The sequence below is a fragment of the Saccopteryx bilineata genome, chromosome 9 (genome assembly GCF_036850765.1).
Source record: "Saccopteryx bilineata isolate mSacBil1 chromosome 9, mSacBil1_pri_phased_curated, whole genome shotgun sequence".
Taxonomy (NCBI): Eukaryota; Metazoa; Chordata; class Mammalia; order Chiroptera; family Emballonuridae; genus Saccopteryx; species Saccopteryx bilineata.
This window is the reverse complement of record NC_089498.1, coordinates 92104834-92117793: the sequence shown is the minus strand read 5'-3', so window position 1 is coordinate 92117793 and position 12960 is coordinate 92104834. Positions and strand designations below refer to the sequence as shown.

At 51.1% G+C, this 12960-nt stretch overlaps 1 protein-coding gene across 5 annotated transcripts in view; it reads right to left on the bottom strand.

Moving 5' to 3' along the window:
- The window catches only part of WDFY4 (WDFY family member 4), a 313461-nt gene that overhangs the window by 266629 nt on the left and 33872 nt on the right, over window positions 1-12960 (bottom strand). For all 5 annotated transcript variants that reach the window (XR_010727052.1, XM_066242595.1, XM_066242598.1 and 2 more), the window contains exons 4-9: window positions 12761-12867; window positions 10212-10346; window positions 7608-7797; window positions 5141-5330; window positions 3233-3390; window positions 1051-1503 (exon numbers count right to left, since the gene is read on the bottom strand). Coding sequence is in view for 4 of the 5 variants with exons in the window: in XM_066242595.1 (XP_066098692.1) it covers window positions 1051-1503; window positions 3233-3390; window positions 5141-5330; window positions 7608-7797; window positions 10212-10346; window positions 12761-12867 (1233 nt within the window). In the remaining variant the exon portion in view is untranslated. The remainder of the gene's footprint in view (window positions 1-1050; window positions 1504-3232; window positions 3391-5140; window positions 5331-7607; window positions 7798-10211; window positions 10347-12760; window positions 12868-12960) is intronic.

The following is a 12960-nucleotide window of genomic DNA, read 5'->3' as shown; positions in this document are numbered from 1 at the left end:
CCTGAGCATCTTCCCCTCAGAGAAGCCCAGGAAGCACACAGATTAATGACTTTCACTTGAGTCTGAGCACAATACCAAAAGGAACCAATGGCTAGAGAGCCCCTGGTCCCTCCCAGGAGAATAGGAGGAGAAGGTGAAGAAGCCAAAAGGTGGGGAGAGGTAAGTGACTGTTTCCTGTGTCCAAATGCCCCTCCAGGCTGAGCCCTAGAGGGTCAGGTGTGGACAGACTGAGGGAAGGCTAGGAGCAACTGGAAGGAGTTTTCATGCTCTGATTCCCACCTGAAAGTCAGTGGAGGTGGGGTTGCAGACAACCACGTAGAGTGACTTCATACGGTATGTGCATGGGATCAGGTCAGGCAGGGAGAGAACCCCCACCAAAACTCCTGAGTGTCCTCCCACTAGACAAAGGGACCCTGAAGTCCCATGGAAGGAGCAGAGGCTGCTGATGTTGAGAGCCCAGAGTGTAGGAGCTGAGGCAGGGGCGAAGGGACCATGCCAAGGAGCCATGCAAGGTACACAAAGGTGTGGCCAAAACTCAGTGGAGGTGAGCAGAACAGCAATGGCCCCTGCTCAAGGTGGAGACCTTAGGACCAAACAGCACCAAGTGAGCAAGGCAGCTGTATCCCACATTATCCAGACAGGTCCCCGCCCCCAGAGCCCCAAGGCTCTCTGAGCTCCCTTTCCCATATGTACTGCTGCGGACCTGTCTGCTACCTCCCCATCTACACACTCAGACAATATTTAGAGTAGGAGACATCTGAAAGCTGAAAGTTCATCAGGCCTGAGTTAGCTCCACAAGTCTGTTTAAGATTGCAGCCCCACATACCCCCATCTCTCCCTGGGGAAGATAAAGCCAATTATAGAAAATAGGGAAGCTGCTGCTCTGTGAAGTCACATGCCCCAGGGACATGACCCTCATGGGACAGAAAGACATGGGCATGCTCACTTTCTCTGTTATTTCCATGATTGGCCAGCTGGACATGCAGAACAGACCCAGCTCACACTGACTCCCCACCTGTTCCCTCTCCCACCACCAACACTTCTGCGTACCTGACTTTCTTAGGATCTTGGCCCGCTTTCGCAGCTGTGCTAGCAGCAGGCCCAGGAGCCCTGAGTCCCGGAAAATATCTGTGAAGAGTGGGTCTGTTCCTGCTATCCTGAGGACACTCTGCAGGGCCACCAGGGTGCAGTGTGGCTCGGGGTTGTCCTGGATCAGGCGCTGCACCTTCCCCAGGATCTCATGGGGCACATAATGCAGCTCGAACACCAGGGCCTCCAGCATCTGGAAAAAATGCATCTGCACTTGGGCCGGCTTCAGGGGCACAATTTCCACAAATTGTGAGATGGGCTGCAGAGTCCATTCCAGCAGGAAGAAGTTGCGGGCGTTCCAGCCCCACATGGTTCTGATGGCCAGGAGGACTTTCGTGCAGAGGACAGAATCGCTGGCCTTGTGGAAAACATTTTGCAGGACTTGGAAGGCCTGGAGATTCTTAATGGTCACCCCTGAAAATGACAAAAGGGAGTAATCCTACAAGTCACTTCCCCTGCCTTATCGCACTATCATCAAGAAATACTGCCTCAAGTTCCTATTTTCTAGCTCTGGTGGAGGAATGCTTATTAGAAGTTCAGAGATCCAGCTGCCCAGAATGTAAGACTAGATCTGCACTGTCCAAGATGTGGTGGCTAATTGAGCACTTGAAATACGTACACACACACACACACACACACACACACACACACACGTCACAATTATTTGTAATGACCATATGTTGAGATAGTAATATTTTGGATCTATTGAGTTAAATAGAAAATATTATGAAAAAATAATTTAAGCTGCTTCCTTTTCTTTTTTTTTTCTTTTTTTTATTTTTAATTTTTTTTTTTTTTATTTTAGAGAGGAGAGGGGAAGAGAGAGAGAGAGAGAAAGAAGGGGAGGAGCAGGAAGCATCAACTCCCATATGTGCCTTGACCAGGCAAGCCAGGGTTTTGAACCGGCAACCTCAGTGTTTCCAGGTTGACGCTTTATCCACTGTGCCACCACAGGTTAGGCACTGCTTCCTTTTCTAACATGGCTACTAGAACACTTAAAAATGAGGTAATGTGACTCACATTACACTGCCATTGGACAGCGCTAGGCTGAAGGATCAGTTTCAGTCAATTAAAATCAAATATTTTAAAGATGGTGAAGCTAAGTTTATTCCATTTCTAAACAAGCTGGGTTAAATAAAGACACCTTACAAACAAACCCAGCCCTCCTTTCTCTCTACCCTGAAAGTTAAGCCTGTTCTCTCTTGCCTGAGAGACCTTTTGTCTAAGAACCCCCTGCCTCCAGCCCCCTCTGCCTCAGACAACAGAGATGCTTCTGGAACTTCTCTTTGATCTGATGCTTCCTGGTGAGGTGGCTGGAGTCCCATCTGATGGCTCTTCCCAAGTTGGCCCATGAGCTCTGAAGCACCACACTCCGGTCTGCGCGGGTCTCTGTGCCCATTTCCCCAGTCATGCAGATGTTCTCAGTCACCATTTATCTTCTCAGGGGCTGTACTTTCTGGCTTTAAATATATACCTTCCGCTTCCTTTCTACCTGGACAATTCATGCTTAGCCTTGAAACCTCCTCCTCTGTGCTGGGTTTTCTGACTGACGCTGACAGCAGGCCAACCTTTCCTGGTGTCACCCCTGGGCCAGGCTATGCACATTCTGTTATAGAGCAGATTATTGTTCAGTGGATGGGTGGCAGTCTACAGAGAATCTCGAGGGAGAAGACACCTGGTACATGGTGTGGGGCACAGCGGCTGCTGCCCAGAAAGCCCACGGTATGCTCACTGAGTTCATCAATAAATTAATCAGTGTCTCAGAGAGCCGAGGAGGCACCAACCCTGAGCCTGGGTGACTGTCTCAGGCCATCGTCCCTATTATAGAAGCAAATGTCACAGAGTACATAACACTAGAGATGGTGGTGGAGATAACAGGCCCCCGCCATTATTTGAGAGTCATAGACTTTATTAAGCAAACATTTACTCTTAAGTTCTACCCAAGACATCTAGAAAAATCTATGAAGGAGAGATTTTAAATCCATAGGCTATCTTCCCAAAGGCATGACAGAAGTGGACCCTACTGTGTCATGAGCACATGGTGAGTGTTTGTTTCTTCAGAAAGCATAGGGACAAGCTCGTGTAGCTGTGTCAGGGCACAGTGCCAACTGTGGCCGGCACTCAGAGACTCAGGGTGACCCACCAGAAGCCTCGCGATGGAACTTGAAGCCTTCCAGCTGAGGGTAAGTGACACTGTCAAACACCTTCAGCTCTGACTGCCCACAGGTCGTCAGCCACACCACCAGCCCGAAGAGCTCCTCCAGGTGGGGGTCCACTTTGTTCTGGGTCAGACCATCGTACCTGCAGGGACAAATGAGGCCAGTTCCCTGGATTCTTGGACAAAGCAGCCACATTTGTTCATGGTGCTCCTCATGGGTGTGCAGAGGCAACACAGACTGAGGTGCTGGGAAAGACCCCAAAGGTCTCCACCAACTCAGCACCAAAAGGCAGTGGGGGGGCGCCCTGGGTAAAAGTCGCTATGTTTGCAAGGTCAGCCTTAGGTCTAGATGTGTAATCAGAACACAGAGAGACCTGGGGGAGCAACAGCATCTATTCACACGAAGGCTGCTTTCTGTGACTGGACCCCTAAAAAGGCGGGAGCACCTAAAAAGATCTAACATTTTCAAAGAGCAACAAAAGAAATATCGTGAGAAATGATCTGACTTTATTAGACTTCCTTATGCTTATGCCAAGGTTGAATATTATTTTTGTTTTTAGCTACGATGGTGGGTGGGCTACCTGGCTCTTCCTGTGGAGAGGGTCTCCCAAGCCTCATTGCAGCTCCGCCATGTCAAGAGCAGACGTGTTTATGGAAAGGAAAACCAGTGAGCTACAATGGGTCCTTCCTGACACGCCCCTGAACAGGCTCATTTCCCCTCTTGCCTCCACAGGAAGCCTGGGGAAAACCAACCACCCATTTCACTGAATAAAATGTTCAAGCACTCGCTGACACAACCCTTCATGGTAGCCATTGCCACTTGGTCAGAGTTTCAGTTAATGTAAAATGTGGCATCCGCATAAGTACATCTATTGTTATGTCCTTTTGGGGAGAGGACTTTGGGGTTCTCATTCAATCATATCCTTTTGGACACTCTGGAATGAGAGACAACACCCCCTCAGAAGTCAGCCCTCTGGACTGGAAGCCTGGCTCATGGAGAAGCCCAGGAAGCGCAGTGCACACTGCTCCCCACAGAGGAGAGAAGCTCTTCTTATACAGAGCAAGGCCCAAGCAAGTACTTGTGGTCTTGCCCGTAAGCAGCTTCCCTAAGATCAGTGGAAGAGTTTGGAAAATCCAGAAATTTCTTTGCTATCCATTTCTTGACTTATCCAATCCTTGGGCCCAACCTGAAGATGGCATAGTGAGTCAGAGTAGAGCAAGTCAGAGAAATTAGTCCTGACCCCATTGAAGGGTGTCTTCATTTGGGTCCCATGTGTGAAGGATTTGAAGGAGAGTAGTTTATTTGGGAGTTGATCCCAAAATACCAGTAAGGGAGAGGCTCTGTGAGACAGAGAAGGGAAAGAGGCCAGTATGGAGTGTCACCGAGCAAGTGCCTCATCCAGGGACTCTGGGAGGCAGAGTGTGCTCATCCTACTCCTGCACCCCCACTCCCCCAGCAAGGGGCAATTTGCTGGGTATTCATTCATCAGTTTTGCTAATCATTGGTTGAGGACTGCTCCCAGGGGTTGTTGATTCTGTGGCACTTCCTCCCATTACCGCAGTCCCAGAAGGCCCTCCCACACGGTGGTGTGGGCTCTGACAAGTGTCTGTCAAGCCAGCAGGCATGTAAGTGATACCTGCCACCAAAGGGACTTGGCAACATTATTGTCACAGTCTCCCACTGGTTCTCTAAGGGAGTAGAGGGCCCTGGCTCCCCAGCCCACAGCACTCTGAATTACTTTTACTGTGAAAATCTCACTGGCCACAGCTACAGAGATGTGTGTTTCAGAAGATACTCTGAGGAGCCTTAATACCTGTCCTACTCCAAAACACCCCAAGTGCTTCTGAAGACCCAGGTCCCGTGGTTTCTCCCCACTGAGCACAGCCACTTACTGGAGCAGCACTTTGAGCAGCAGAGGGTATCCGTCCCCGTTCTCGAATTCCAGGAGCAGCACCGAGGAGACGGGGTAGGAGTCCTTGGCAAAGCCCAATATGAGGCTCACAGCCTCACTCAGCTCAGGGGCAGGGAGAGAATCTGCAAGCCTGGCGAGGTTCTGGAGGCACATCTTGACACAATCCATGGCTGTGGGAAGAAATACACCACCACTGCTCAGAAGCAATAGCTTTTTCTGCCATGGTCATGCCTCCTACACCCACCTCCTTTGAATTGGAGAACAAGAAGTGAATGAGAACTAATCCAAAACAGTTATCTTCTGGCTCTGGCATCAAAAAGAAGACTCCCCCTCAGGAAGTGCCATCCTGAGAGCCATGTCCAGCAGGCTCAGCTAGGGAGCAGGTGAAACGGAAAGAAAAAAACCTCTCGGCTCTCTACTCATAAATCCCAGCACATAGGAGGACCTGGGTTCTTTAAGAAATGAGAGGCATGGCCCAAGACCTGAGTACTGCAGGAGGCTTCAGGAAGGACACTGGAGATGAGCAAAAATTAGCTTGATGAAAAGTGCGGGGAAGAGTATGTGAATATGTGTGAAGGGGAGGGGCCAAAAAGAGGATACATCTCAGCTACGAAGAATCAGGGATCTGGAGACTGGAAGTACATGTGAGACACAGGAAGGTAGAAGAACACAGGGCCAGCTTGTGTGGGGCCTGGGCATGGTGGTGACCCCAGAGCTGGGGGAAGCAGGGCAGATGTGAGTCAGAGGAGACATGTCATCGGCTCTGCATGCTGACTGATCGCTGCTTTTAGGGCTCTTTCATTAGAATGAGTCTCTTCCGAGTGCTGAGAAACCAGGGTAAGTGCCTTCTGAGAACCTGAGATAATGTATGCGCAGTCCCTCGCTGTGAGGCCTCAGGTGCACCAGAGGTGGAAGGGGAAGGCAGCCCCAAGAGTTCAGGACTTGGCAGGTAGCCAAGAAGCCAGCCTTCCTTCCCAACCTTGTCCTCAGCCAACTCAACCCCAGAAACTACCCATGTCTTTAAGAGGGTGTCGTGCTCCAAGGGGCAGGCACCCCACTGGGACAGAAATTTTCTTCTCCAGTTGAGAATAATGATACAGTGAGGGACTCTGACCACTCACACATATGACCTTTTCTTCAGAGTCTCGAACTCTAGCCAGTGAGTGGCAGGGGTGAAGGTCTGGGCTGTAGAGCACCATGCAGCCCAGCTCTGGACCCTTAGTGCTGGCCCTGGCCCCACCAGGAATTTTGACTCCCTAAACTGGGGCTGCTGTTTCTTCCCAGTTCTGTTACAATAAGAAGGTGGGTTTGCTGAGTTTTCCAGCTCTCGGGGGCTGATGCCCTGGGCTACAGGAGGCCCCAGGAAGAATACAGACCACAGGGCAAATGTCTGTAGACAAGCAGGTCACACTGGCAGGCTCTGACCTATTCCCAAAAAGACTCCATACACGGGGGTCAGCCAAAGGGACGGACGGCTGTGCTCCTAAGAGGCACTTTAGCTGGTGCAACTAAGGAAATGTCACAGAGTGGGTAAGGAGGCCAGCTGAAGTGAACCTTCATCAAGCTATCCCCCTCGATGTCTACCTTACAGAGTGTCCCTTCTGGCCCCACAATGGGCCACCCTCTGAGAGGAGGCCAATACATCTTCCCAAGACTGCACAGACCATGGCGGTGTCCACGCTCCCCAGTATTATCTGTGTTCTTGGGAGGAGGCAGCAGGTGCTAAGGAAGCCCCTGGCCCTGGTAATGAAGTTGGCCCTTCAGCACCTTTCCTCAGTCATACCAGGTAGTAGTGCTGGGATGCAACGGCCCTGGGGAATCTCCTGTGCTGGGGGCTGCCTGAGCACTTCAGCTGTGTCAGCTCACCGAAGCATCACCACAGTCTGCTGAGATCAGCGGGGTTATTATCCCCAGTTTACAGACACCCGGGCGGCCAGGTGCTCGAGGTAACTCAGCAATGGAGGCAGAGCTGGTAGGCCCACCCTGCTGCCTGGTCCTGGAGGCTATGGCTGGAACCCTGCCTGTGACGCCCAGAGCAAAACCGAAGGCCCTGGAACCAGTCATCTCCACATTTAAGCTCGATTCTCTCCTTAGAAAGCTGGGAAGCCTTGGCCAATTTTTCAGCAACTACTAATCTGTTTCCCCATTGTCAAATGACAATAATCATTAATATCTCTCTCAAAGAAATAAATGAGACAGCACATAGATGGGCTCAGAAGAACTGCTATCTGATAATATGTGAGCATCAAAATGAATAATAAAGCACCTTTCCAAATGGAACCAAGCAGCACAGGGTTATAGATTGCGCATAGCTGAACATTGATAAAAACCTGGTTTGTCCATCTCTTTTTTGGTCCCAGAAATATATCCAGATACTGCAAGAGCATGACAAGGTCTTGTTGTGGAAAGTGGACCCACAGCTTGACCTTGGTCCCCTGGAGACTTACCTTGCAGGTATCTGATGATGCTGGGATTCTGGGCCTTGGAGATGGCCCTCAGCACACAGAAGGTGGGTTCCTTCCAAAAACAGCAGTTGTGCTCCCGAAGAGAGGCCGTGGCGATCACTAAGGACTGGAGCTCGTTCCCTGAGAGAAGTCCCTCCAGCCCCTGAGACTCACTACAAATGTTGAGCAACATCTGAGGATGGAAGGCAAGAAGTCAGGAAGAAAGGCAGGAAGGCAGGAAGGGAGGGAGGGAGGAAGGGAGGGTGGAAGGAGGGAGGGAGGAAAAGAATGGAGAGAGAGAAAGAGAGAGAGAGAGAAAGAAGGAAAAGAGGAAACCACGAGGACTGTGAATAAGAAGCCTCCTTCCTGCAACAGGTTGGTTCCCCACTCTCTCAGAGCGCTGATAGGCATGCGTTGGCACAAAAGAAGGGGTTGTGAGCTGTTACCTTCTGTCCCAGACCAGCATGGGTAACAGGGCCATCTAGAAAAAGATGATGGCTTGGGGCTGTCTGAATTCATAACCCTGTAAGAGCAACAGTTATCCCTTCCAAGTCAGAGTAACAAGGACGTGTTTGACTGCTTGCCCCTTTATACAGCAATGCCAGGAAAATGCCTGGCAGCTATGATAGAATTAACAGGACCCAATTAGTTATTTAAAAAGCAAAATGTGTTCCTAAATTTGTGGTAGCACTCAAACTACTTTTGTACAAGATCATGTGTATTGTCCTATGACCTCCTCCCTGGGGCCCTTGTTCCCACCAATCCAGTCTCCCTATGGACTTTGGACACTGTCTGTCCACATGGGGTGAAGCATGGTGGGCAGAATTCTGCAGGGACTCGACCCCTCTCTCTATGGCTCTTGCTGGTCTAGTTAGACCTTTCAGAAAGTTTGGAAAATACAGAAAGCTCCTTCTACTCAACTCCAATTGCCCCCCAAGTATAGTGATGGAGTCTACTCTGGACAGCCCAGGACTGGCTACAGATTCCTGCTGGGGGGTGGCCATGCGCTCCTTGGCTTAGGCGTCCATCCCTGCCCCTCACCACACACCTCCCCCTCGCAGCTTCACCCAACCTCCAGCCCTGGCGCAATGCCACTGCCTCAGAACAGCGCCTTCATGCTCTACTCGCAACCAGGTCCCTTGTCCTTACTTCCCAGGACACCTCTGGCTTTTCCTTCAAAGTACTTTAAAAATCAGGTGCTGCTTATTTATTCATGTGACTGTTCCCCATCTGGCTTCCATAGTTTCTTCCTGTCACCTATACAAGAGAGGGGACTGCTTGCTGAGGGACCCATCATCATGGCATAGAGCATACACTTGGAGAACTTCATATTTCCTGTGTAATAAGATAAGAAACGCCTCTATGGACACAGCTGTGGTATACCCTGCAGTTTGCCTTCTGCATGTCCGCAGAAAACACTGGAAAGGCAGAGCTGCCCTTACTCCCCATAGGAACATAAGTCACCAGATAAAGATTTGTTCAAGTACCCAGTACTGCATCCTGGCCACCATTTGGAATATGATTATATACAGGGAAATGAGGCCTAAATTCCCAGCATATGGAGTTGTAGAGGATAACTCACCCTAAGTGAAATCTGCCAGAACTTCTGAGATACCCCCTGGTAATGATGAATTTGTCTTGAGAATTAATCTCAAGTGGGTGCAATCTGAATGCAGATGTTTAACAGACTGCAGCATTTGGAAATTCCCAAATGGTCCTAAGTACCTGCTGCATGAAAGACTCTGCCCAGGCCCTGGACATGCAAATGTGAGGGAGACACGCAGCCCTCCTTACCCTCTCACCCTCCAAGGGCAGAGAGAGGCCAAGGAGTTTTCTTTGGACCCCTGCCCCTCTGAAGACTGGAAAACAGAACATGTCAGTGAGGGCAGGGGAAGGAGATGAGAAACTATGTTAAAAGTTGCTGCTGGCATTCAAAGAGTCCAGGTGAGACAGGGAATGGCAGTCACATTCGGCATTCAGAGGTTGCTTCCAAGAGGAGAGAAGGTGACATCACCAAGTGGTTAAAAGCCTGGCTCCAGGAGTGAATTCAGGAACCGGACTCCCAGGTTGCCCAAGCAGTCCCCGGACCTGTGACCTGAGCTCACATTTATATTCTGTATCATAGCCTGTGCAGAATGAGGAACACACTACTACACACATCCCGGGATGGAAGAGAGGGCTTTGGGGGGGGGGGCAGGTGTGAGGCCATGGCACAAGGTACGTAACAAGTACTTAAGAAAACATTGGCTACCGTCATGCAAGTAGAGTTAGCATGCTTGTCCCCAGAGGAGAAGTGGCCAGAGACAGAAAGTTCCAGGTGCTGGGGAGGGCCAGCACGACCCAGAAACAGACTAGAGATGGAGCTGGTGGGACCAAGTAGAGAAAAGGAGCTCATTGTTCTGGGAAAGAGCAAGGGGAGTGTTGATCCAGAGATACAAAGAAGATAACCCATTTTCCCAATGCACAGGCTTCCTGGCATTTGCAGAACACGGGGTCAGGGAGGTGAGCTGGGCCCCCAAGGGGAACAGAGAAGCTTCAGGACCAGGGGCCAGAGGATGAGGGTATCTCCCAGCAGAAGCACATGGTCTCAGCTCTCCTCTCACTCACCTGCACAAACATCTTCTGAACTTGAACATCATTCTCAAAAAGCTCATCCTCTTCCAGAGGAAAGACAAAGAAGAGGTAAAGGCACTGCAGAAGCAGGGCAGGGAGCCCCGATTTAGCAACGCTACCCAGTGTCTCCTGCAAAGGAAGAGCAGAGAGCATGTGACCCCAGGGGGCAGAGCCTGCCCAGCCCTGCTCGACCCAGGCCCGTGTCATTGGTCTGTGCAGCTGCAGCAGCCTCAATGTGCCAAGTCACCTCCTGTCTTTGGGTAACACAGTCCCAGGGAGAACAGAGACCATGATAAGACTCAGCTCGGTGACAGTGAAGACTGAGTTTAGACAAAGTGTACGCTGTGTGCTCAGTAAACATGAAAGCTTTTACAAGACAGACAGTTGACAGGAAGGGGCTGAGGAAGGGAGGGAAAGCGGCGGACTGGTGCGGAACGGGAAGAGGGCTACCCTCGGCAGTCGCCCAGCTGCCTTTGGTAGTTGGCCTCCTGATTAGGACACTGGACACTCCACAGGAGGGGCCGGTTGGTAACAAGTGCAAACAACTGAACTAAGGACTAGATCAGGCCCTTCTCATCCTCTCACTCAGAGCTCACTCTGTCCTACAGGCGAAGACCAGTGACCAGAGCTGCCAGACAGAGGGGAGAAGACAGGACACTGGCAAAGATACCAGCCTGAGTGAGGCTCCTGGGGCCTTTCTTCCACCAGGATTATTGTAGCTACAGCCTTCGTGGGGAAGTGTGTGCGTACGTGTGTGTGCACGCCCATGCGTGCGTATGAGCACATGTGGGGTCCATTTAAAGTATGTTGCCCATGCATTTTCCCACCTGACTAATTGGGCAGACATTGTGGGTGAACTGACATGGTGGGTGAACTAGAGGAAAAGAAAGAAAGACAGGCCAGAACCAGGAGCCTCATGCAGTACGATGGTCCCACCCTGCCCCTGAAATCTCCCCTTGCAGGGATGTCACCCTCTCCATGACACCCAGCTCTGCAGTGGCCCTACTCAGGACGACACTCTCGCCCCCACCCATATGACACTGGCTCCACTGAGTGTCACTGCTTCCTTCTCTCACTGCTCTTGGGTCCAGCTGCTCCATGGAAAACCAGTCTTAGGTTCATTTTTACCACTCAAGCTGAAAACACTCTTTTCCAGAAGCAAGAGAGCCTGCTCTGTGCTTGAGGCTATCTTGCCTGGCCATGTTCCAGGCAGCTCACAGAGAAAACGGGGGTCGGGGGGCTCCCTCTGGCTAACTGAAGCTCTGCTGCTCTGTCTCGCCCTCCATGTACTACTCTAACAGCTCATCTGCTGGCCATGTCCCCACCAGACTGAGGGCAGCAGCTGCCCAGGTCTTCTTCCCTGCTGCTCCCAGTGCTGTGTGCTATGCCTGTCACAGTGGGCACTCCCAACAGATGACGGACAAATGGGTCTCTGCCTGCCCTGCATGGGGTTTCTGGCCATTTCTGCTGATGGCCCCCAATGCCAGGACCACTTCTGCCTGAGAAGACACCAGCCAACAGAAAACCACTCAGGGAGAAAGCAGCAGGCCCTCTCTTTGCAGTAGGAAGACATGACCGCAGCCAGGTGGGGTGCAGGTGGGAAGGGAAGAGGGACAGGCTTCACTGGGCATTGTTTCTGGGCAGACATGCACGCTCCAGTGCCTACAGGTATGGCTCCCTCAGTCCGAGTTTCACAGGAGGCAAAGAAGAGCAGTGGCTCAGAGAACAGGCTCTGGAGTCAGACATACTGTGGTTACACATGGCTGGGTCTAATGTCACTGCCAATGGGACATCACCACAAGCCCACTCACTGGGTCTGGGGAGGGTTAACTAATATAGTGCAGGGGACACATCTGGCCTTGTTTCTACACACAGGAACATTGGTCATTTCCTTTTTTATTTTAGGTGAGGCAGACTCCCATATGTGCCACAACTGGGATCCACCCAGCAACCTTATCTTGAGCCTATGCTCAAATCCACCAAGCTATTTTTAGCACCTGAGGCTCATGCACTCCAACAGAGCTATCCTTAGCACCCAGGGCCGTGCTCAAACCAATTGAACCACTGGCTGCAGGAGGGGAAGAGGGAAAGAAGGGGGGGAGTGGGGGGAGAAGCAGGTGGTCACTTTTTCTGTGTGTTCTGACTGAGAATCAAACCCATGACATCCATATGCCAGGCTGATGCTATAGTGACTGAGCCACTGGCCAGTGCTATATCGGCCACTTCTAATCTTCATAGCAACACTAAAACTGAGGCATCTCACCCCAATTCTAAAGTTAAAAACACAGCAGCATCCCAGAGATGTGCCATCACTTGCCCAAGGTTACACACAGCTTGTTAACTGAAAAGGCAGGATGCAAACCAGAATTCCAGGATTTCAGAAGTCCATGTTATATATCAGACTGGGAGAGTGAGGGAAGAGAAACAAGAAGTCCGTTTCTTGGGAAGAAAGACACACTTGAGACATGGCCTGCCCCATGCTGAGACTTCCCCGTGCAGGTGGGTGAGGAATGCCAGGACAGGGGCCGCGGGCTGGAACTCACCGAGTCTGTTCCCGTGAGCACGAACACAGACTTCAGGAGCAGGAAGCCATTCTGATCCACGTCCCCCGGCCATCGCAGCAGCTGCCCAGCTGCTACCCGCGCTTGCTCTGACAAGAGGAAAGAGTGTCACCAGCAGGGTGATACAGTGATTTGCCCACCCAGCTTCCCCTCCACATGGCCTCCTCTTCCCATGAGATGCA